Source organism: Triplophysa dalaica, chromosome 10 (assembly GCF_015846415.1).
Source record: "Triplophysa dalaica isolate WHDGS20190420 chromosome 10, ASM1584641v1, whole genome shotgun sequence".
In the NCBI taxonomy this organism is placed as follows: Eukaryota; Metazoa; Chordata; class Actinopteri; order Cypriniformes; family Nemacheilidae; genus Triplophysa; species Triplophysa dalaica.
Genome location: NC_079551.1, coordinates 3,377,181 through 3,400,790, shown reverse-complemented (window position 1 = coordinate 3,400,790; position 23,610 = coordinate 3,377,181). Strand labels below are relative to the sequence as shown.

At 36.7% G+C, this 23,610-nt stretch overlaps 1 protein-coding gene across 1 annotated transcript; it reads left to right on the top strand.

Annotated features, from left to right (window-relative positions):
• The first annotated feature begins 1 nt into the window (after position 1).
• LOC130429463 (uncharacterized) lies at positions 2-22,784 on the top strand. Its single transcript, XM_056758035.1, has 12 exons — positions 2-640; positions 7,689-8,018; positions 9,416-9,769; positions 12,175-12,294; positions 15,353-15,682; positions 16,317-16,604; positions 17,397-17,693; positions 18,083-18,115; positions 18,706-19,029; positions 19,836-20,111; positions 20,530-20,589; positions 21,765-22,784. The coding sequence occupies exons 1-12, from the start codon at positions 604-606 to the stop codon at positions 21,818-21,820; spliced, it is 2,505 nt and encodes an 834-aa protein (XP_056614013.1). The 5' UTR covers positions 2-603; the 3' UTR covers positions 21,821-22,784.
• The last annotated feature ends 826 nt before the right edge of the window (positions 22,785-23,610 follow it).

Genomic DNA, 23,610 nt, shown 5'->3' with positions numbered 1-23,610 from the left:
CCTGTTAACTGCACCCTGGCCGCCATGCTGGACTCACACACACAGAGCGCCCCCTGCTGTCTACATCAAATCTCTATCAACTGGACTGAGACCAATGAGACCCTAGTTTCAGTGGAAATCCAGTTGAGGGCTGCTAATAGATGTTTTTTAATGTGAAGTGTTATTTCAAAGTATTTTTAATTATTGTATTGTTTACATTTTTAGTTATTTATTATTAATTAAAGCGCAAGCTAACCGCACATTCGGGAACAGCAGGGGGCGGTAATGCGCCTCTTGAAAGCAACCGCCATTTTACTCTAGGAAAACACATGAAGGTTTGCTAGTCCGACTAAACAAGACAGACGCCTTTTCCGTCGTTCTCTGTTATTTGTTAACGTATCTAGATGTAGAACGACAGTTTTGTATTTTGAGTATATAAAGTAAATTCTTTAGTAAATCATAGTAGGTTTAAATGTTCCGTTTTTGGTCTCAGTAGGTTACAGTAGCTGTTTGTTAGCAGTGTTAGGTGCGACTCCAAAACAACAACGAGACACACCCGAGAAGATTTAAGTCTGTAACCTCGCATGAAGATTTTCAACGACATTTATAAAAACGAACTGTAAAATGAAGAACATTTTCATAATTGTAACACTTGGGTGCGGTAAGTTTGAGTTTTTAAAAATCACTTTCGGTTTAGATCTTTAGTAGGTACTTTAAGCAACGGCTGCGGATGGAACGGCTTGTAGGCTACGGCGACCGGAAGTAGTTGGTGAAACCGCCCGACGCTAAAATCAAATCGAATGTCAGCTCTCCTGAAGTGTTATTTCCAACAGTACACACAACAAACGGAAAATCGTAAGCATTAGGGTTTTTTAACATATTACAATAACACAGGTTACAATAAAAGACTAATAATAGAATGATGTGCTGTTAAAAATACCAGATCACATGCATATACATATAACCTTTATCTGCCTGATTTGTCACGACAAACTCTCTATTCACCAATTGTATACAGTTACAGTACAACGCCACAGACAAGCGCTGTTATGCAGGTGCAATTCAATGACTGAATGCCGTTCCATCCGCAGCTGTTGCTTAAAGTCCCTAATATTCAAGAGCGAAAGTGGCGTCTAAAGCGCGCAGCGATGTCTGGCAACACTTTGAAAACTTGACGAAAAAACAGTCAAGTGTAAGATGTGCAGCGCCACACTGGTCTACAACTCCACAACGAGTTCGATGCGTTACCATCTTGCACATAAACACAAAAAAGCAGATGATGCCGATGCCACTACCAGCAGTCAGACGAGCATAAGAGATTTCACCATCAAACAGAAATGCGACAAAGGCAGGGCAGAGAAAATGACGCAGCTAATAGCAGAAATGACAGCAGAAGACTTGCTGCCTATTAGTTTTGTTGAAGGTGAAGGTTTTAAACGTTTAATGAATTACGTTGAGCCCCACTATACTGTCCCATAGCGCAAAAAGGTCACTGCAAGGATTGATGCTCTAAACGAAAAATGCGCTTGTTCACTAAAAGACACTCTGTCGAAGCCAGCGCGGGTGGCTATAACTACGGACTCGTGGACCTCGCTAACCGCTGAATCGTATATGACGCTAACCTGTCATTACATAAATGAATGGAAAATTCAAAATCCAGTATTAGAGACGCGAGGTTTTGAGGAAAGACACAAAAGCGCCCTGTAACGGGAGAAGCGCATCCACTACTTTCTGGTTGGCACTTAGTTCAAGCTCACATGCATTTTGTGTAGATAAATACAATTTGTAATATAACATTTACATATTGTGTATCTAGGCTATGTGATAAATTTTATATACAATGCGTCATGAAGAAAAAGCGCTTCAGCTTCACCTCACGCTGTTATTTCTTTTAAATGTTTACTGTGTTAACCACTATTGATGGTGATGTTTAATAATCTGTGTTAATTTAAGTATTTTTTTAATCCTGTCATGTTTAATTGTTTTATCAACAACGTTTTTAACAGGGCTTTAATTAAAATAGTTAATTGTCGCTATGACGCCCCTTGCTTAAGCTCCACCCCCGATTAATCGAGTACTCGTTTCTCAAACCTGTGGATTACTCGAAATGAAATATGATCAGAAATGCCCATCCCTAATTTAGATATGTAATATGTAGGACTTTGCTTCAAAGTTATTACATCATGGTTAACCTACAGTTAACTATTGTGAGAAATGTTTAACCACAAATTCCATAAGTAAACTAAAGTGTTTTTTCATTTTTTTACTTTAAATGCAAAAGTTTAACGTCCAAAAAGTACAAATGCATTGAAGTAACTTGTATATGAAATATTTCTCAGTAAAACAAATTCATAAGGTGAAACATTTTTATTTTATACATTTGCCTGATATCTACAGACCGCTTGAAGGGGTCTTTACAGAAAGACACTGCTGATAAACATAACAACGCAGTATGCTCACCTGTAAACAGTTAAAAATAACCTGAAAACATGAAATGATGGGCAACTTGACGAAAAGCTCTAATAGCAGCTTCTCTATTGGCGTTAATAGAGTAATAACCGCTCTGATGACGTATTTACCATAATGACGGATATAAGCGCGCACTCAGATTTGTCCGCGCTACAAACTACAATCGGTAGTTTCGTTTCAAACATGTCCAGTTAAGATGTGAAGCATAATCAGAACAATGTACGCGCGTCAAATTCGCTTCATTCGCGCGTCAAATTCACTTCATTGCAGACGCGAATTTGCGTCATGGGAGGGGCTTCTGCCAGCCGGCTCCACTCCCGTATATATAAATTGCTTAAATTGTGTAAAGATCGTTTTTGACAACTTGCCAGATTGTCCGACCTCCTCACTCACTTTCTTCCAAGCAAGATCCTTTTTATTTCAGTTTTGATAAAAGTAAGATGTATCGTACAGCTCCAGGTATCCACATAAAGCAACGGTGATTTTGTCCTCCATTGTTATTGATATTTCTGCCTCCCCTCGCAACATCATAATCACCTGACTGCTGAGATCGTCTGGTGTTCGAAACGAGATCAGAGGATCTTTTAACGATTAATCGTGCAGCTCTAATAGCTAGTGTGAAAGACACAAAAACCAAGCACGAAAACGGGTAAACCAATGAACAAGTGACATTTTTATTTATAGGAATAAACAGTTTTTTGGTGTAGTGCACTGCAACAGTTAAGTGACCTTCCCCAAATGACCGTTTGGGAACCAAATACTGTGAGAGCTGGAGTCAAAAAGCAGATTATAGCAAATGGTCCGCTCACTAAATTTGATAAATATTCCCAACGAGTTATTACAGGAACATTTAATTAAAGTATTTTTGTCATCGCTGTCCCCACCACTTTTCACAACAAAGTTAGGCCACTGAAGTTTGGTGTCATATAAGTTTGCTAATTAGAATACAAGATAACAGGATGGGTAAAAAAAACCCGATAACAACTATTTTATTTTTTGTGGCAGGGCCACAAGTAAAAACTTTAATCACTGCCTGGGCGAGTCAAAACATTATTTCTCTATATATTCAGATATGGTGAAGATTTTGCCCCTGGTGCTGTGCAAAATCAAAGAAGAGATGGCGACGGTGATCCTCGTTGCTCCGTTTTGGCCGAATCAACCGAGTTTTCCGGACCTAAGCGAATTGTTAACGGCAGCACCATGGCGAATTCCCCTCAGGAGAGACCTGTTGTCCCAAGCGATTGGCACAATATTTCACCCCAGCCCGCAGCTGTGGATCCTTCATGCCTGGCCGCTTCGGGGGTTTTAAATGCACTTCCTCATCGTGTAATTGACATTATTCGGAGTGGCGTGCACCTTCCAACAGACGTTTATAGGCTCTCAAATAGGGGGTGTTTGTTAAATGGTGCAGTAGTAACAGTATCGACCCGTCAACGCTGAAGGTTTATGTGGCTGCTATTGCCTCGCTTCGTTCCCCGGTTGATGGGCAATCGATTGGAAGGCACATGCTGGTGGTCAGATTCCTCGAGGAGCAAGGAGACTTTTTCCCCCGCGATCCCCTTCGGTGCCGCCTTGGGACTTAGCGCTGGTGTTGAAGGCTCTCTCTTCTCCCCCATTCGAGCCTTTGGACGCGGCTTCCATAAGAGAGCTCACTCTAAAAACAGTTCTCCTTCTTGCCCTTGCTTCGGCTAAGAGCATAGGGGATTTACAGGCGCTCTCAGTCGGCGCTGATTTCATTCGTTTTGGAGCCGGCGACTGCAACGTCACTCTCCGGCCGAAATCGGATTATGTGCCAAAGTCTAAGTCTGCATTTGTTGGGTTTGGATATGCAAATTTGGCAGGAGCCCGATCTACCAGTGCATTGGCCTGTTCAGTGATTTAGCAGTTCATTGGCCGGTTTAAGCCAATCAGCTGTTGATGCTTAGGGTGACCTCGCGAATGGTTAAAATTGTATGCTTCCCATGCTTGTGTGTTTTAACCCAGTTTGTCTGGCTGATTTTGCAAGCTCTCAAGGCGGGATTGTACTAACGTTCTATATGCGGTTCTCCGCAATGTCGAAGTGACCGTTCTCGAAAGGGAACGTCTCCGGTTACTTTCGTAACCTCGGTTCCCTGAGAAGCGGGAGCGAGACATTGCGGAGATCGCCGTGTACGCCGCTCATCACCGTGCAGGGGTTCTCTCGTAGATTCTGAGGATTCTTAGTGGTTAGCACGTTCGCCTCACACCTCCAGGGTTGGGGGTTCGATTCCCGCTTCTGACTTGTGTGTGTGGAGTTTGCATGTTCTCCCTGTGCCTCGGGGGTTTCAACCGGGTACTCCGGTTTCCTCCCCTGGTCCAAAGACATGCATGGTAGGTTGATTGGCATCTCTGGAAAAATTGACCGTAGGGTGTGAGTGCGTGAGTGAATGAGTGAGTGTGTGTGCCCTGCAATGGGTTGGCACTCCATCCAGGGTGTATCCTGCCTTGATGCCCGATGACTCCTGAGATAGGCACAGGCTCCCCGTGACCCGAGGTAGTTCGGATAAAGCGGTGGAAAATGGAATGGAATGGAATAGCGTAATACGGTACATATCTGGTATTTTTTACCAAAAGGAATAAATGGTTACTTGAAAATCAAAGTCTTTATTAAACCTTCATTTGAACAGTTTGTCAGCAAGGTAAAATGCAAATACAGGGTTTTCCCTGCATGTTTACAAATAAACAGCTTCACAACATATTTTAAATTATTTAAAATATTTGATAAATAAAAAACAGTACAGGTTTTTTCCTCCTGCTTAACACAGTATACAGCTGTAGTGTGCTGCTATGCAAATAACACACAGTTTTTATTTCCCAATCTTCAATAAAATGAACTGTCATTATCATATTTAGCGCGCATGTCCTGCTTGACCATAAATCGGTTGTTAGCGCGAAATGAGACACTTTTGCAAGCCGCTGTGAAAGCTTCCGTCTGACCTCACTGTACATTTGCGGCAGAGCTTCTGTTGCAAAGTACTTGCGACTGGGTAACTGGTATCTTGGGTCAATGGTTTTAAACAGCGTTTTAAAACATTCTTGTTCCACTGTTGCAATGGGAACCATGTCTTTAGCAACGTGAGCTACCGCCTTAGTTATATCGCACCACTTTCAACTTTTCTTTTCGTAAGGCACACTTCGGGTAAAAGAAGCTTCCAGGGAGCTTTGTTTCGGGACAGATGTTTTGAGTTGCGTGGTCTTCGTGGCCGAAGTTGTAGCACAAAGTTGTAAACACTCATCGTACTGCACTTTAGGGTAACTTTGTAAGTGGTGGAAGATATTTGATGTGCTCCCACATTTTGATATAACGGATTCATAACATTCCCTACAGATTGCCATGTTTTTGCTTCTCATCGAAACTTTTAAAATAAAACCACCTCCAAATGAGGTTCCATGAAGATATTTTGTAAATTCAATATGCTAAATATATCAAAACTTTATTTTTGTGAGTGGAGTGCCATTAACAGTGCCTTTTATTAACCACTTCAAAGGCAATTTTCTCAATATTTTGAATATTTTCCCCCCTCAGATTCCAGAGTTGTGAACGGGTATATCTCCGCCAGATCTGATCATATCATGACAACTTATACATCAATATAAAGCTTTATATTATTCAGCTTTCAAATCATGTAAAAATCTTAATTTCGAAAAATTTACCCATAAGACAATTTTTTTTTTGTGCCATATATGTTCATATATGTGCTGGTCCACTGAACAGAGAAAACGCAGTGAGAGACATTTTTCCACCCACTGAAAGCTATTATTTATCCAAAAGACGCTGTTTTATGAGGTAAAAACTCTGTAAAGACGGCACCACAGCGCGCCTGTGTGTATGCGGGGAGTGACGGATGCATATGCGCCTCGAGTCTCTGTTGACCACATGCGCGTTGAGCAAAACTGAGCAGATATTTGAGAGTAAGATCATGAATAGGAAACACACGTCCCTTCGCGATAGTCTATGACTACCTCCTTCCGCTCACAATCACATTCATTCACGATCACGTTCTAATGACACGAAATGATAAAAAGGGGAATTACAAATCGCCTATATTGTAGTCCGTCAAAATGACAGATTAACTTCAGATTTTTCCAACACTGGTAGAAAAAAAAAAAATTCTGTTGACGGGATCTCTGCAGCTGAGAGGCGCTCGAGCTGCTGAACTATCCCGCTCACTCTGCGCGAGGCTAACTTTGAAAACTACTCGCACTTCTTTACGTGACTAACCCTCAAACGTCTAAAGAATTTGCTGGTGTAAAAATGTTTTGGGTGCTTCCCGCATCGTGGAATTCCTATAGTACACATGTATCAGATTGATACTTGTCTATTTCACACACCTTGTAGAATTGCCAGACCGGTGAAGCCATTGTCATAGCGCGTAAAATAAATGTCTCGTCAATTTTGCGTCATCTTATCGGTTTTTCTGGATCGGCCTTTTAGAGACCGCCGATCATACTTCCCAAAGTGATTATCGGCTGATTATGATCGGCGACCTATCAATCGGAGCACCTCTAATCCTAAAACATGTTTATGGTACCGTGACAACCCTACTCTTACCTGAGCGTCTCACTCTATCGTTTAATGTTGAGGAGGATTCAAAGGATTAACCTCGCATGGACTGCTCAAGGCAGGATGCAGCAATTCTAGTGTCCTTGTGTTTGAGAAACACCCGACCTCTCTAAACGGCATCTTTGTTCTTCATAACTCTTCAGATATTTTCATGATGATAAAGTATATTTATAAGATTGATGTATCACAGATGTTGCTTTTTCAAATGCACGTTATAAGCAACTCAAACTCGTACTGCTTTCAGACTGAGCACCATTTCCTACTGATCACAGAACTAGGCTTCACGGACAAGCTGCACATGAAACATCATCGCAGCAATTTGAATATTGCACTTGCCACCTCGTTTTAAGCTCAATTTATGGCTGGGTTATATTCACCAAAATTTATATCTTGGGATTTTTAGGATGATTGGCAATATCTGATATATATTCCGGTATATGAAAATAAATGTGTACTTGTAACACAATCTAATTTATTCAACTAAATTAAAAGTCAAATGTGTTTATACTTTTACTCAATTAAAATAAAGGAACATTTATTCAATTTACTAGACTAGCATTTCATATTTCTTGAGTTGTGTACTGGTTAGATCTGTTTACCAACATGACAGTTATGTTCCTATAGAATGAATCTTTAAAATCTGTGTTTGTGTTTGCAGTTGTGTTTGGTGATGCTAGTGAAGTGAAGTCAGTGATGGAGGGAGATTCTGTCACTCTACACATCAGTCTCACTGACATAAAACAAGATGAAAAAATACTGTGGAGGTTTGATCCTGAAGACCCCGACCCCAACCTTCTAATAGCTTGGATTGATGAGAAGAAGATAAACTATGAAGAACCTGTTGAAAGTTTCAGAGGCAGACTGGACATGAATCTTCAGACTGGAGATCTCACCATCAAGAACATGAGAATCAAGCACACTGGACTTTATAAAGCAGAGATCTCAAGAAAGACAGAGACATCAGTTATGTTCAGTGTAACAGTCAATGGTAAGATGTTTTTTTAAATGTTGCTTTTGTTGATCAAATTAAGAAGAATCAGAGATTCAAAATCCAAGTGATTTTAGATGTAGTGTTGTGTAAACAATAGTTCAATTCGGCAGTGTTTTTTAGTGAAAGAGTCGTGGTAATCAGTTTGGTTCAATGGTTGTGTAGAAGTTCACGAAAGTTCACCAAAGGATACAAATTCTCTCATTAATAACGTAGACACCAAAATTAAGACTTTATTCAATAATTTCCTCTTTCACGTCAGTGTCCAATGTATGTTCACAAGAGCACACATTGTATACATCACATCCTCTCCTGGATGTGCATTTGAAGATGAAGTCAGGAAATTATTGAATAAAGTATTTCATTTGGGGACAAAAAGTATTCTCATTGCTTTCTCAATTGAAGGTTCTACCACTGGAGTTACATGTTCTATTGTAACAATGCCTTTAACTTTATTATTTGACTGTACGTTGTGTTGCTGTCTATGGGGGAATCACAAAGCTCTCATCAAAACTATCTTAATTTGTGTTTGGATGATGAACGGATGTCTTGTGTTTGTAGAATGAGTTGAGGGTTATTAATAATGATTCATTAATTCATTTTCATTCTTTGTTGAACTAACCCTTTAACATATGAAAATGAATAAAGGAAGGGCAATGTTTACATTTTGATCAAGTATGTTTTAATAGCTTCTACAGAATATACAGTCAAACCAAAAATGATTCAGACACTAGATATCATTTTTGATATTATTTTTCTTGTGGTTGCAGGACACTCTAGTTCATTTATGTAAGTGAGGATAGAAAAATAAAGTGAAGTGTGAAATTATATTCAAGAAAACTTCATTCAGTGAACTGTCTGTAAGATTGCCAAATACTTGGGACCAAAAATGATTCTGAAGCTTTGACCCGTCCATGTTTGCTGAAGTGTTTCTTCTTTTACTGCTAATGCAAACTTTTTACAGCACAGACTGAACACAATGAAGCATTGTTTGGTTATTGGTTGCACTAAATTGGTTTTATCTTATTGTGTACTTGTGTTAAATAGCTGTCAGATGTTAACTTGAAGTCATTAATGAGACAATCTGACAGATGGATGACATTATCAAGATTATTTTTTTTCCGACACAGTTTATCTCTTAAAGGTGTCTGAATCAATTTAATTTTGACTGTAATTCATACAAATGTTCTTGTTCATACATTGTTTTGGACCAAAACTAACTTTTTATCTAAGTCAAATTTGTTTTTATAGATCTATTATTTAAAAAACTTTTATAAATGTGAAAGTGTAGCTTATATTGCAATAATAAAACGCAAAACTATTAGCCTGTAACAGAGCCTTTAGTGCTACTAACACCATCTATCATTTTAAGATGAATCTCTTTTTGTGAAACTTAGAATCTCCACTTGATGTCAGCGCTGGTACAGATGAGAAGACGGTGCTGACGACAAAGGGAGATTCAGTCACTCTACACACTGATGGTCAAACAGAGAGAGGTGATATGATACTGTGGAGGTTTGGAGATGAAGGTGTTCTCATAGCCAAACATGATAAAGAAGACAACAAAAGCCCAATATACTATGATCGGGGGTCCAAGGACAGACTTCAAGTTAATAATCAGACTGGATCTCTCACCATCAGTGATGTCACACCTTCAGATTCTGGACTTTATCAACTGAAGATCAGCAGCAACAGCGAACAGACATCATACAAGAGATTCATTGTTTCTGTCAGTGATGTGTCTGTCATTGGTAAGTCCATCTCAACTCTCCCATTGAAACGTCTATCAACTGTGAGAATAATTCAGATCATATGATGAGAATCTAATTTTCCTGTTACACTGCTTCCATTTAAGATTAAAGAGGTTATTAAAGTTTCATTGAATATTAAAACATTAACTAAAACAAGTGTACATTCTCCAAATTCTAGACTTGCTTAAATCATATGGATTAAATACCGCAGCACATTTTTCAGTTATAACAGGAATATGTGTGTGTGTTAAATGTAGGGCTGCAACAACTAATCGATCAAATTGATAATAATCAATAATGAAAATAGTCTTGAAGTCATACACGTCTCTCGGTGCAGCACATCTTTCTGAGCTGCGCAGTTTTAGAGACGTTTGTCCTTTTTTTATTTATGTTATGTTTTCATTAAAATTAATTCTTATTTTGATGTTCATATTTTTAAGTAAGGAGAAATACCAAAGATCTTTAATTTAATAAGTTTTATAATGCGGATATATCTCATCCGTCTTTTCAATAAATGTTTTGTTAAATAAACAAGTTTCTAATTTTACAGTTTTATTGTTGATGTTTTCATTATATCATAATGAACCACAAACACATATACAGACGTGCTCAAATTTGTTGGTACCCCTCTTCAAAAAACAAATGCACAATTTTCTCTGAAATAACTTGAAACTGACAAATGTGATTTATCAAATATTGTAAATAAAAGAAATGAAAATGTCATGGACAAAAATGATGGGACCCCTAACCTAATGTTTTGTTGCACAACTTTTAGAGGTGATCACTGCAAACAAAGGTTTTCTGTAGCTCTCAATGAGACTTCTGCACCTGTTAACAGGTAGTTTGACCGGCTCTTCCTGAGCAAACTGCTCCAGCTGTCTCACGCTTAATGCTCATGAAGCGTTAAGCGTGAGTGACTTACATTTTATGTCAATGCAAAGACGTGATAGACTTTGGGGGGTGATTCCCCCGAATGAGGCGGCACGTTGAAAAAGTTGAAAAATCAGAACTTTGGGGAAAATTTCTGCCGTGGTAACCATTTAGGAGCTTGCTCTAGTAGTGACGTGATTACGGTGTAGTGAGCGGAGGGAGAAATCTGAAAAAACTATGGAGAACAAAATTGTTTTACAGCCTTCCATAGCACATAAAGTGCAGCTACCCTCACAACAAAATCCATGTATGCCATTTCACAACGAGACTAGATCCGCCTGGCAGGAGCCTCTCCCATGACAAGAATACATATATATATGAAGCGAATTTCTCTTGCGAATAAAGCGAGTACACTCAAAATGTACAAGCGTCCAACTACGGGCGAATAACGCGATGTATTTGCGCAAGCCACGTTCAAGCTCTTTCCATAGATGTTCAATAGGATTCAGGTCAGGACTCATAGCAGGTCACTTCAGAATAGTCAATGTTTTGTTCTTATCCATTCTTGGGTTATTTTAGCTGTTTATCTGTGTGTTTTGGGTCATTATCCTGTTGGACGACCCATGACCTGCGACTGAGCTTTCTGAAACTGGGCGGTACGTTTCGCTCCAGAATGCCTTGATAGTCTTGAGATTTCATTGAGTCCTGCACAGATTCAAGATGCAGTAAAGCAGCCCCAAAACATAACAGAGACTCCTTCATGTTTCACTGTAGGTATGGTGTTATGTTCACTTCTTTGAAAGCTTGATTTTCTTGATCTGTTAACATAGAGCTGGTCTCATCTGTCCACAGGATATTCTCCCAGAAGGATTGTGACTTGTCAATATGAATTTTAGCAAACTACAGTCTGGCTTTAATGTTTTTCTTTCAAAAGTGGAGTATTCCTGGGTCTTCTTTCATTGCTCAAAAAGCGTTCATTGTTCAGCTTGTATCTCTTGACAGTTATCCTTGTTTCTTTTTCTACCATTGGCACTATCCTTCTGTTCAATCTGGGGTGGATTTTCCTCTCGTGGCCGCGCACATGGACCTTTAACTTCTTAATAATATTTGCAATGTTGTCACAGGAACATCAAGCTGCTTGAAGATGGTCTTGTAGCCTTCACCATGCTTGTCTTTAATTTTCTTTCTGAGCTCCTCAGACGACTCTTTCCTTTGCTTTCTCTGGTCATGTTCAGTGTGGTGCACACAAGGATACCAAACATCACAGTGTCTACTTTTCTGTTTAAATAGACTGAATGACTACATTCAGTAAATTGGCTACATGTCTGATACCAATTAAAGAAACTCTTTAGTTTGAAATATCACAATAATCCAATGATATTTTATTATTTCGAAGGGTAACAACAAATGTGAATATCTTTGTAGAATAAGCAATAATTCATCTCACTCCACAGCTTCTTTGCTTTATTCTAAGGCATACCAAAGGCATAATGTTTAATGTGATCTAGAGTCTCTCTCTCTCTCTGTCATTACAGAACAAGGTTTATCTGGAGGTTCTATAGCAGGAATAGTTGTTGGTGTCCTGCTGTCTGTTGTTGCTGTTGCTGCTGTGATTTGGTCACGCCGCAGGGTGTCTGAACTAAAGAATCAAACGGGTGAGTTTAATCTCCTGCTGATACACAATAGCAAATCATGTTTATTGTAATAAAGTAGTTCGAGTGTGTAATATTTTATTCTGTTAGTCAACATTTGAACTTTCTTTTTCCACAAGTTCTGGTAGACTGTTCATACTGTAGTAGTGTCGTGACTGTTCCAAACCTTCATCAGTTGGTACCAATACCAGTAAAATTCTACTTTTTTCAGTTCCAATTTCGGTACCAAAGCAAAATACAAAACATGTTAATTGAAAAACACAATTTTATTAATAAAGCTCATTATTAATATAACTGTATAAAAAGCAAAGCCATGAACAATATGAACATGACACATATTGGTAGCGAATTTTCATTTGAAAAGCATACGCAAAAATCGCAATGCAGTATGTAAAATGTCAATTCATATATACATTTATATATAGATTTAAAACAATCATATGTGCAACATCAGGTGGAAAATGAAAATTCAATAATATAATTTAAATTACTTTGTTCCTTCATCAGTTTCAATATATAATTTAAATAGATATTTTAATGCTCTTTAAGTTGCAATTTAATTCACTCAAATGTATCAAAACATATTTATTAAATGCTTAATCAAAGCGAATCTTTCCTGTAGCTCAATGGTAAGAGCATTGTGTTAACAACGCAATGTTGCGTTTTTTACATTTACACTAAATTTTGATGGCTCACAGTACATTTTCTGTAATTCATTTATGGACAAACAATATATCAAATGAAAGAACAGAGTCTCGGCTTTCAAACAAAAAAAACTTATCTTCTATCTTCATTTGTTCTTCTTTTAGCACTCCTTAAATGTGTGTAGGTTTATTCAAAACTGCATCACTTTGATTAAACAGCTGAGATAATAAACTCTTTATGGTCATAGACTCCACCCAGATTACACTCAAAACAATCATTAAAAACAGATAAAAACATATACCTTCAAGGTTCAGAGGTTCTGTACTTTTTCCAAAGGTGTGTTACAGCGGCACCTGCTGTATAACAGTAAAAACACTGATTGCTGTGATGATGTGTCTTTGGTGAGGAAAGAGTTTAGAACTTTAATAAATTCTACAACATTTTGTTGTTATAACATTTTGTTAACAACATTTTGTTGTTATAAATACTTGAGTAATCAGTGTAAATGTTACAAAATTAGGTGTTAATGTTTACTTAAATTAATCAATTCATTTATAACTTAAAACAGCTTTAGTTTTTACCCAACATTTTCAAGTTCACACATCAACTAACTTTTTTGTAAACGGAAAGAAAATGTACCACCCCCAAAAAATCAGTGCACAAATTTTTCGGTGCACACAGTTTTGTTACGCTCATTTTACTCTTGTCTGGCTCCACACTTTGTACTCCACAAGCACATCTAGCAATATGGATGAAGCTCAACAAACCCACGCACCCTGTGTCAACTCAAGTATAATAGTGTACACTGGTATCTGGATTCTATTGGTGCAATGTAATCTGGCTGTTACAGTGACAACAGTGACTCCTATTTGAATAATATCCAAAACACACTACAAAAAATATTTTTGTAATGGTTTTAATGGAAACAATTAGAATTTTATGTAATCTTAATAAAAAAGGGTATGATACCATAAAAATAGCTTATAACTAAACATTTTTAAATATTGTTTAAGACAATCGGTCATTCATAAAATAAGATCAAGTAATCAAAGTATGTACAATAGCACAGATAAATGTAATAAAGCAAACATACAAATAATCACAATAATCAGTGCCTTTCAGGTGTTTTAGGTTGGTCTAATAATAATGTTTAACAGGTGCATAAATTAAATAATGTAAATACTTTATAGTTGTCACTGTATTAAATATAATATTGATATAAATATATATAATTTAATCCCTGAAGAGCAGTGAAAGTTTGTTCATCAAGCAACAAAGAAGGAAGCAAAAAACAAAGACGTTTAGACGCAGTCAGACGCAGTCTGAATCAAAGGTTGTGATCTATTAAAAACAAACTTGATGGGAGATTGTTCGCACCATCAAACAAACTCAAAGCCATGTCTTATAACCGCTGTCTCACCATCACATTGTTCACTACGGGCCGTGCGTACACACTCTTTTATTGGTGTGATTAAAGCTTAACAATAAACAGCCGGAATCATTTTAAACTCAGTATTCTCTTTTTTAAACACACATTTGATGAAATATTTCACTTTTATTAATATAGTTCAGCACTTAAGTGACGTCTTAAAGTTAAACAATAAGTAGATTAAATATAAGTGTACATAATATCAGATATATTTCTAGAGCATGTGCTGCTTTTAAAATTTTTTGAATGTTTTAATGTTTAAATGACAGCGAGGAGTGCTATTTTAAGGAGTCCTCTTAAAATAAATGGAAGAACTCTAAAACATCCATCCATCCATCCATTTTCTACCGCTTATCCGAACTACCTCGGGTCAGGGGGAGCCTGTGCCTATCTCAGGAGTCATCGGGCATCAAGGCAGGATACACCCTGGATGGAGTGCCAACCCATCGCAGGGCACACACACTCACTCATTCACTCACACACTCACACCCTACGGACAATTTTTCCAGAGATGCCAATCAACCTACCATGCATGTCTTTGGACCAGGGGAGGAAACCGGAGTACCCGCAGGAAACCCCCGAGGCACGGGGAGAACATGCAAACTACACACACACAAGTCGGAAGCGGGAATCGAACCCCCAACTCTGGAGGTGTGAGGCGAACGTGCTAACCACTAAGCCACCGTGCCCCCACTCTAAAACATATTTAATGTAAATAAAACATTTCAAGCGGAGAGGAGATGAGATGATTCACACATAAATTCACATAAATTTACTTTAGTCACATTAAATTGACCAATTTAACATACAACTTACAGTTTATTCAGGACATACATTTCATCAGACCTTGGTGATGTTGGTGTTGTTTATAATGCTCTTCCAAAATCTTTAAACCTGTGATGTTATCAGAATTTGATGTTATCAGTTTTCTAGTATAATATAATGTCTCTCTCTTGTGTTTCTCTCTTGTTTGTGCTGCTGTTACAGAGAAGCTGGAAGTGAAGGAGGGAGATTCTGTCTATCTAGACACTTTTGTTACTGATCTTGAGTCAGGTGATGTGATAGAGTTGAGCTTTAAAGAGACTGTGATTGTGGCTGACATTAAAGATTACGAGATGGAATTCAGAGATAATGTGATGTTCAAATACAAACTGAAGGTGAATGTTAGGACTGGATCTCTCATCATCAGAAACATGAGAAAAGAAGAGACTGGATTGTATAAAGTAAAGATTAGCAGGAGCAGTAAAGTGAAATCATTCCTTCAGTGCATCACCTGTGGAGGACCATCACTCCGTCAATTCAATGTTCTTGTCCATGGTAAGAAGCTTAAGTTTATTTTCATTATGTTCTATTTGACACAAACTTCTGAAATTCATTCATTTCATGAAGCCAAATGTACAACTGCTGAGTGTTTTGTCTATTTCTATCATTAAAGTCAGACACATTTATTCAAAGTCTTGGAATATAAACAAACAATACAAACAAGTTATACCGACAAATTTTATTTGATGTGATTTTTTTACGGAGAGCTTCATCATTCTTATCTATCAAACAACCACCATCAACCTTAACTGGTCAAAATAAACAACAATTTCAATATTATTACACATATATGTGACATTTAAACAACATTAAACCAGAATTAAGTAAACATAAGACGCATAAGAAGACATTTCTTCATTCCAGCCTCTCCATGACAAAATGGAAGTTGATCTTCAGAAACATTCATTTGATGTAATATTAATGAGAAAAGGGCTGTCTATGTGTTCTAACAGTTAATATACCAAAAGAGGAGGACATGAGGTAAAAATGTATAAATGAACATTGATCAATATAAATGTGTTTATTATATTTACATTCACACATGACTCAGCAGAAAGTGTAAATGAAATGTTTGTTACAGTTTCTAAATCAATGTCTTGTGTTTTTCTCCTGTGTGCTGCTGAGACAGAAGAGAAACTGGTGGCGTATGAAAGTTCTGTCACTTTACACCCTTACAATAAGATCCACAGCGATGATGAGATCAAGTGGATGTTTAATGATGAAGTTATAATAACTAAGGGCAACAACATCTCTGAAAATGATGGTGATTATGACAGATTCAAAGACAGACTAGAGCTAAACAATGAGAATGGATCTCTCACCATCAAGATTGTCAAGGAAGATGTGAGTGGATTCTATAAAGTCAAGATCACCAGCAGTAAAGAAACATCATACTGTCTGTTCAAAGTCATCACCGGTGAGTAACGGTTGTTTTTTCTATCCATGAAAAGTCAAACATGTATAAGAAGTGATATTTTATTACACCACTTTAATTTCAGGCGAAACATTATTTGTATTTAACATGAAGTAGCATGTTGAGTGGGTTTAAATTGTGTGTTTTGAAGATCTATTAAAGAGCAGTGAAGAATATCACAACACATGAGAATAATGTTTTCAGTTATATTGAAGCATTCATGAGTTAAGTAACGGATAATGTTCAGGCAGCCGGTTGTTATTGCAGAAATGAGCCCAGACAGTATGATCAGGACATGAAGCAGATTGTCTTGTATCACACTGAAGCGGCATATTTTGCCATAACAGCTGGCTTCTTGTTCATTATCCCGCTTATTACACGGCTGCTTGCCACATGAGAAAAAAACATAAAATGCGGATTTGAAATATTTTATTAGATCATTTTTACGGAATGCAGATGTTCCGACTTGTTTACTTTCGGTTTTAAAGTAAGAAACGTTCAAACGTCACAAACAGGCACAGACAGACACAAATTGGTTAAATCATTTGTCAATTCAATGTGATATATGTTATTAAAAGACCTATTTATAGCAAATGTTTGTGTAATATTAAACATTTCCTCTCAAAATGATTCGCAGCATCCGGGTTATAGGTTGTTATTAGTTTTGAGCGGTTCTTGTTTGAAAATAACAACCCTTGGAATGTTGCGACTGGCCAATCAGAATCAAACATTCAATTAAGCAGTGTAATAAAATAACTGAATCCTCTGATTGTCTTCTGTGTGCTTCACTGACAGAGGAAATAATGTCAGTGATTGAGGGGGAATCTGTCACTCTAACAACTGGAATATATGAACTTGAAAATGACACGGAGATACAGTGGATATATACAACGGGAGATACAGATAAAGTGATCATAACTGGAGGGACTGGAGAAAAAGACATATTCAGATTAGAAGACAGATTGAGACTGAACAATATAAATGGAGATCTTACCATCAGAGACATCGAAATAAGCAACGAGGGAATGTATAAAGTCAACATCACCACTGGGGGAAAAACATCAATCTTACAATACCGTGTAAATGTCATAGGTAAGTTGCTCAAGTTTATTTGATAATAAGGAATAATTAAATGGTTTTCAAGTATCCTGTAACTGTGTAAAGAGCATTGGAGCTCAATATCTCTCAAGAGACATAACTGGAGCTACAGTATAAAGTCACTGTCAGTTGTGCATCAGAAAGGTTACACTGTTGACTAATAGTTATCAGAGGCCTAATAATTGTGTTTTTCTGCAATTTTGTAAAATTTACTTTAACAATTTACATTGTTGCAAAGCAGCTTTATAGAAAACAAAGGACAACACTAATCACGTTGTGTAACGCACCATCCGGTGTAGACCATGATGTTGGAAACAACTTGTTTCAATGTTTATGATTTAAATGATCTTACCGTTTCAATTGTGTCATTCTTGTTTTAATAGATGTGATGAAATTTGCCAGGCTTTTGGAGTCAGGTAAGATTCTGTACTGCTGAAGGTCTTGTAGGCCTTTTGTCTGAATGCCATTTGGACCTCAAAAAATGTAGCTATGGGTGTTTTGATGTTGCTATAATTTTAATAAAATACAGATAGGCCTTCTTGAAAACTGTCCACCTCTGTTTATTATCATAGAAGCATATAGTATTAAAAGCTTTAATACATGAATAAATAAATAAAAAACATGATAATATTGATATAAATGAATTGAACTCTTCAAGGTAAATAGTAATGAATTAAAAAAATCCTGTAGTATGAGTAAAACAAAGAGAATGACATTCAGACACTTGCAGTCTGTGATTTTGTAGATTTTGTTACTGGTCCTACCTGAACTTACCCATAACATTGAGTTAAACTGGTCATCTGTCACTCATATGAGTTATAAGAAGGTTAAAGCCGCAGCTCTTGAGATCAAGGAATGTGTCGCTTTGTGCAGCTTTCAATGTTTCATGACAATTTGTTTGATAATCTGATTATCAAAACGTTTGTGTTTTGATAACAAACCTTTAATGTTCAAATTCACTTAATCTGATGGGATGTTGATCTGTGTTTTTCTCTTCGATGTGTAGCTGTTACAAATGAAGAGATCACACCAGAACTTGGAGGAAAGTCTGTCACTCTGCACACCGGTGTTACTGGAATAGAGATGGATGATAAGATTGTGTGGAGATTTGGAATTTATCAAAGCCGTATAGCTCAGTTCATTGGAGGGACCTCTAAGGCCATGTGTTATGACCTTGATGATGAGAGATTCAAAAACAAACTGAAGATGGACAAAACAACTGGAAATCTCACCATTGAGGACATCACATTTAACATCACTGGAGATTATAGAGTAGATATCCGTAAGAAGAATGGAACCAGACACATGAATTTCATTGTTGCTTTACCTGGTGAGTGGATGTGTTTCTATTATGTATACAAACACACATAGACGCTTATGAAGTATGTGATGCATTGACAAGATAGAGAGGATTTACACCAAACAAAACCTTGAAAACAAAATCAATATTTTGACTTCCATAATGTTTTTTTTTTTCATATACCAAACAAAACCTTGTCAACAAAATTAATATTTTGACTTTCATAATGTTTTTTTTTTCATAAGCTCACCTTAGTCTCTGTGAAAATTCTGTCCTGCTGAGTATCTGCAGTTAAATAAAGCGAACAGTTGTATGAAGGCAGTACAGATGTGAATGCAACGCAAGAAACTGCACAACTCTTGTCATTCTCAGAGGCGTTTCTATTACTGTGTCAAAAGTAACACTGCTTGAGAAACATGGTCTTTGTCATAGTCTTTTGACAAAAATGCTATTTAGTTTCAGTCTAGTTTTAGTCAACTAAATATTAAAGAGGTAAAACAGCTTATATTGAAAGCAAAAAAGTTTTGATTTTGGAAACTTGCAGGATTTTTTAATAGTTTAGTGTAAAGACCTCTTGTAAGTCACACCTTGTATTTTTCAATTCATCACCCCTTTAAAATGTGATTTATTTATTCAGGGAACATTAAACTTAATTACTAAAAACTGTTAACCTGATCTTTATTCCAAATACATTTTCTCGATTTCAAAAGATTTTATGAACACATTTGATATATAAAAGAGCTCAGGTCTGATCTGTTACTGACAGTATAATATCACTTGTCTCTGTCTGATCCATGTTTTCTGATTGTTTTCATGCATGTTTGCTGCTGGAACAGTGTTTGCTGAAGTAGGAGGAAAGGTTCATCTAAAAACTGAAGGTGTGCTGGGAAGGGATTATGTAAAGTGGATCTTCAAGGATGAAATTACTGTGGTCACTAGAATTCATGGACAGGTCGCATGTAACACCAAATATAATGAGCGACTGAACCTGGAAGTTGAGTCTGGATCTCTAACCATCACTGGCGTCACTGACTCAGACTTTGGAGTTTATACACTAAGGCACATCAACGGTAGAGGAGAGATGTCAAACATGAAATTCAGTGTTGCTCGTGGTGAGTAACTCAAGACTTCAAATAGAATAATTCACTTTCATCTTATATCAGCATTCACTGAAAACAACTGATGCTCTGAAATGAAATGCTTGCTTTTGATTACTTTTAAATGCCCTTATATGATTATATCAAAATATTTATTATTTTGCTAAAAGTGACCAGAAAGCTTGCATATCAGTTATTTAAGCTTGAAGCGTGGGGATTGGTATCGGCCAATCACGATGACAAGAAATCGGTCCTCGATATCAGCTGCAAAAATCCTAGTTGGACCATCCGTTCTTCAGAAATAATAATTATCTTTCATCTTATATCAGCATGAAAACAACTGACCCTCTGAAATGTAATGCTTGAATTCAAAAGCTGACTGAATTTCTAAATGTTTGACAATTATATTCGTGTGTGATTCTTGTTCAAACAGATAAGACTTCTGGAAAAGATCTGCAGCCTTCTGCAGGGAGACGGATGAAGCCAGAAACAGGTAAACTGAACCTCTTTGACTGACAATCACAATTTCAGAACTGTTTTATAATGTGCTTTCATCCTGTTCATTTATTCCTACACCCAATTGTAGGTGTTCAAATTGTGATGTTCAAATAGTAAAGGATGAAATTGCTATAAAATTACAAGCACACAATTCTCTCTAAATATCTCTAGTATATCATTAATAATACTGTAGCATTAAGGTTTGTACTCACAGAAATGACTAAAGTAGTTAAGTCTTTTCATTAGGAGTCGTCGAAAAAAATGTGTCCAAATATTGTTTTTTTATAGTTGAGGTATAAACAGCCAATGTGACGATACAGATCTTTCACAATGAGAGACTGTATTTCAAAAATACTATCACAAATGTGCCCTATGTGATCCATATGTCGTTTCCCCCATAATCTTCACTAACATGTTTTGGAAGGTCCTTTCATTCATGTTTGCATGTTAATTTTAGCACTTGAGTTAATTGTCAGCATTGCAAGCAATGGATTTAAACAAATGTAGATATATTTATTTATTAAAGCCAAATGTGCTATTAAGTGTTTGGACCAAAATGATTCTTTCTGTTTCTTAACAGGTTTAGTCAAGAGCTTGTTATCTCTGTATGCTTTTGCATAGTGCAACCAGAGGTGTACGGTCATTCATTTCTTACAATGTGTACAATATGGAAGCACGTTTTTAGTCATAAAACCACAAACACCGAGCATGTTATACGTTGCAATAAGATGTGTGAGGGGAAAAAACTACACAAACACATCATGTTTTATGCTGACAAAGTTGTGCGAGTTATCGTTAGAATGCCCGTCTCCCATGCTGGACCAATCGCCGGTTCAAGGCCCGCTCGTAGCAGCAGCAGTGCGAGTAAGACCGGTTACAATTACACATGAGAGATGAGTGTTTTTAAAGAGGTTTGCCTGTGAATGTATTCAAAATAATGTAATGTGCAATTGCTATACGTGTGGTGTGAGAGATGTGCGGGATGTTTAAAGACACCCGTCTAGCACTCTAAATAGTAAAACAGTGGAAAAGTAGCTCCGCGGGATGGAAAATCACGTTGTTTATGAATAGCTGGGCCGTTTTCTACTCCATCATTGTTTTTAACATACTCTTAATGGCACAATTTTTATTAATCTTGACACTTTTGATCTCTCTGTGATTTGTTTTCAGAAACTGAATACGCAACAGTTGAGATGCCTTTGATGAAGAATAAAGCTAGAGTTTGATCAGCTGATAGATGCTCCACATCACGTTACATCATCAACATCTACAGTAACAAATTTCTGAGCCGTCCTCTCTTGAGCTCATGTGATAAAAGCTTTTTACAGCAAAAGTTTCCAGTTCTTCATAAACAGCCAAACAAACTTTCATTTATTTGTTTTTCAAACTGATCACCGATCAGATTCTTTTGATATATTTTTATATTTTATATCTGTTACTCACTGCATAACATATTTTCAGTTTGACTCTCATAAGTTTGATATTGTGTGATTGTAGACAGTATTATTTTAATATCTGATGATGAGAAATCTCATATTTACTGTCTCTTTTATACACATTTATATAACTAACACCAAAAACAAGTTCATGATGATATTCACATGACAATCTGTCTTTAATATAGTGAAGAACATTCTTAAAGTTCAGTGTGTATTTTATGTTAAGTTGTGATGTCTGTTATGTTTTTCATATTGTAGTTATTTCTTTAGTCTTTTAATTACATTTTAAATTACAAAATATGTTTTGCTACTCATATATTTTGACAATCTGTTTTCTGGTATGATCTGAATGTAAAATAAAAAATGTGAATTCAGACTCTCAGTACAGATGTAAAAAAATTCATAAAGCACTTAAATCACTCTTTTTATTACACAAAAGAGCTTTCTGCACTGATGTTTAAGCTTTATTTTTGTATTCTAGTATAATATGTAACATTGTCATATTTGAATCGTGTTCTGCTTTGGATGAATTTCTTCTCTTCAGTATTAATCTCATTTCAAGTAACTTCAGATGAGCGTCATCTGAATGAATTCATGTAACCAAAGGTATTGGGAATGTTTTGTGTCTGAATTGTGCCTTATTAGGTTTTCTAAATGGCTGTTTTAACAGTAAACGCATGCTAGTTTTGAGTTCAGCTTTACTAAATATACAATGTACATCAATATCATTACTAATAAATGATTAAATGTCTATTGAATTTGTTCTTCTTTGTGTTGGCTCATAAATATGAATTCAGTGTGAAATATACTGTGAACTGAATGACCTAAACAAGGATTCTTATAAGAAACTTGTGCTGGATCACAGTTTCCACACCAAAACCAACACACAACAAACACTCAGTAATGTCACCACAATCTAACAGAAGTTCATCTGAATCTGTTCATGAAGGAACACAAGTTTTCTGTTATTTCTATTATTTAGGTCAATTGTAATCATACAACATGATGAATAAAATAAAAATGTGCAAAAACATCTGTTCTCTATTAAATAGCATGAGGTGAGATCCCAAATGAAACATTCAACATTTTGATTAAATGAAAACAAACACACAATATATAAAATGATTAAAAACCAGCAGGAGATAAATTGATGTTTGCTGATGTAAAGTTTATTGTGTTTTGACTCATTTCAAGAACAACACACAATGTTCTCTGTCTGCACAGGAGTCAAGTGACATCATTCATTACAATCGGGCGTTCAATATGATGCTATGGTGTCTAAAGGTGGGGCAAGTTGTCACAACATTATTATATTTCTATTATACTATTTAATTATAAAAAAGCGGAAGTTTTCTATTATGGTTAATATTTGGGTTATACGTTCTGTGCCGGGTCTTCTGAGCGTGTGTCGAGGAGTCTGGAAGCTTTCAGTGAAGCGTGTATCGTATCGAGGCCTATGTCGCTTTAGACCAATGACGTCATATATGACGTGTGAAGCCTCGCTTCCTCATGAGTGGTTCAGTAAGCGGTTCGAGTCTTGCCGCGACATTTTGACAGAAATATAAACCACATTTACT

Bases quoted from the DNA above. Each gene is read 5' to 3' on its own strand.
- LOC130429463 (XM_056758035.1), top strand. From the start codon at position 604: ATGAAGAACATTTTCATAATTGTAACACTTGGGTGCG. The intron at 9,770-12,174 runs GTAAGTCCATCT...CTGTCATTACAG, and splicing joins CAGTGATGTGTCTGTCATTG to AACAAGGTTTATCTGGAGGT. The intron at 17,694-18,082 runs GTAAGTTGCTCA...TTGTTTTAATAG, and splicing joins ATACCGTGTAAATGTCATAG to ATGTGATGAAATTTGCCAGG.